The sequence below is a fragment of the Camelus dromedarius genome, chromosome 1, assembly GCF_036321535.1.
Source record: "Camelus dromedarius isolate mCamDro1 chromosome 1, mCamDro1.pat, whole genome shotgun sequence".
NCBI lineage: Eukaryota > Metazoa > Chordata > Mammalia > Artiodactyla > Camelidae > Camelus > Camelus dromedarius.
The window spans coordinates 21,229,674-21,231,481 of NC_087436.1; the positions used below are offsets into that span (position 1 = coordinate 21,229,674).

The 1,808-nt window shown below is 35.8% G+C and overlaps 1 protein-coding gene across 1 annotated transcript; it reads left to right on the forward strand.

Annotated features, from left to right (window-relative positions):
* The first annotated feature begins 258 nt into the window (after positions 1–258).
* Positions 259–601, forward strand: LOC105092113 (small ribosomal subunit protein eS21-like). The gene has a single exon (XM_064489522.1). It carries the CDS (start codon positions 291–293, stop codon positions 540–542), a length of 252 nt encoding a protein of 83 aa, XP_064345592.1. The 5' UTR covers positions 259–290; the 3' UTR covers positions 543–601.
* Positions 602–1,808: the final 1,207 nt, after the last annotated feature.

Genomic DNA, 1,808 nt, shown 5'->3' on the forward strand with positions numbered 1-1,808 from the left:
AGCTGCCCTGTCATAAATCAAGTATCCATATATATGTTGTTCTGTTTCTGGGCTCTCTCGAGTTTCGTTGGTGTATTTTTATTTCCTTGTGCCAAGATTACGCTGCATTAATTGCTATATTATCATAATAAACCACATCTTAGAGTACATCTTCCACATTATTTTTTTCAAGAGTGTTTTGGCTGTTCTTGGCTCTTTGAACTATAAATATTTAAGAATCACCTTCTCAGGTCCATTAAAAAAGCCCTCTTGGGCGCTCGCGCTCATCTTGCTACCATCAGGCCGCACTCATGCAGAACGACGCCGGCGAGTTCGTGGACCTGTACGTGCCCTGGAAATGCTCTGCCAGCAATCGCATCATCGGCGCCAAGGACCACGCGTCCATCCAGATGAACGTGGCCGAAGCTGACAAGGTGACAGGCAGGTTCAACGGTCAGTTTAAAACCTATACTATCTGCGGGGCCATTCGCAGGATGGGAGAGTCGGATGGCTCCATTCTCCGAGTGGCCAAGGCCGATGGCATCGTCTCAAAGAATTTCTGAGACTGGAGAGGATCATGGATGTGGGTGGGATGTTTGTCATAAATAAACAGTGAAAACCCATCAAAAAAAAAAAAAATCCCTCTTGGAATTTTTAATGAGATTGCATCGAATTTAAAGACTAATTTTGGGAAAAACTGACATCTTTATGCCCTGAATTACCCAATCCATGCACACTGTATATCATTCCTCTTTTTATTTTGGTTTTCTTTACTCTTAATGTTTTATTATTTATTTATTTATTTATTTATTTTCATCTTTATTTATTTATTTTGGTGGGGGGAGATAATCGGGTTTATATATTTATTTGTTAATGGAGGTACTGGGGATTGAACCCAGGACCTTCTGCTTGCTAAGCACACACTCTGCCACTGAGCTATTCCCACCCCCTATTCTTAATGTTTTATTGTAGAAGTTTTGCACATTCTATTTGAAATGAATTCTTATTTGATATTTTTGATACTATCATAATCTTCATCTTTTAAAAAACTCATAATTGAACAGCTTGCTGTGGGTTTATAAAAATACAATTAATTTTTGCCTATTGACCTGGTTTCTAGCAATCTTTTACCTTTAGATTTGGTTGGATTTTCTACATACACAACTATATCACTGTGAATAACAGCAGTTTTATTTGTTTCGTCCAAATCTCATACTTCCTACTGGCAGGGTACCTCAGTGCAGTAATGAACAGAAGTGGTAATAGTGGACATACCAGCCTTGTTTTAGGTCTCAAAGAGAAAGTTAAATATTTCACCAATATTTCAGTATGATGATGGTTGATGGATTTTTAAAATAGATATTCTTTTCTCTGGAACACATTTCCTTTTTACTCCACGCTGCTAAGTGTTTTGTTTTCTAAATCATGCATAGACGTTGAAATTTATCAGCCAGTTTTCTGCATTAATTGAAATTACTAATATTTTCCCATTTATTTTATTGATACGGTGTATTACCTTGAACTCATGTAGGACTGGCATTATTTCTTTCTTACTTAATTGGCAATATTTATTGACGATTTTGTCTGAGCCCCGAATTCTCTTTGTAAAAAGAGTTTTAATTACAAAATTCATTTTTGTTGTTATAGGATGATTCAGATTTTCTTTTCTCAGTTGTAGTAAATTGTTTTCTATAGCAATGTGTTCATTTTATATAATTTTCAAATTTGTTTGCCTCAGATTGTCCATAATATCTCTTTTATTATCATTGTAATGTCTGTAATATCTGTAGTGATATCCTGCTGTTTTGGTCCTGTTAGTAACATATAAC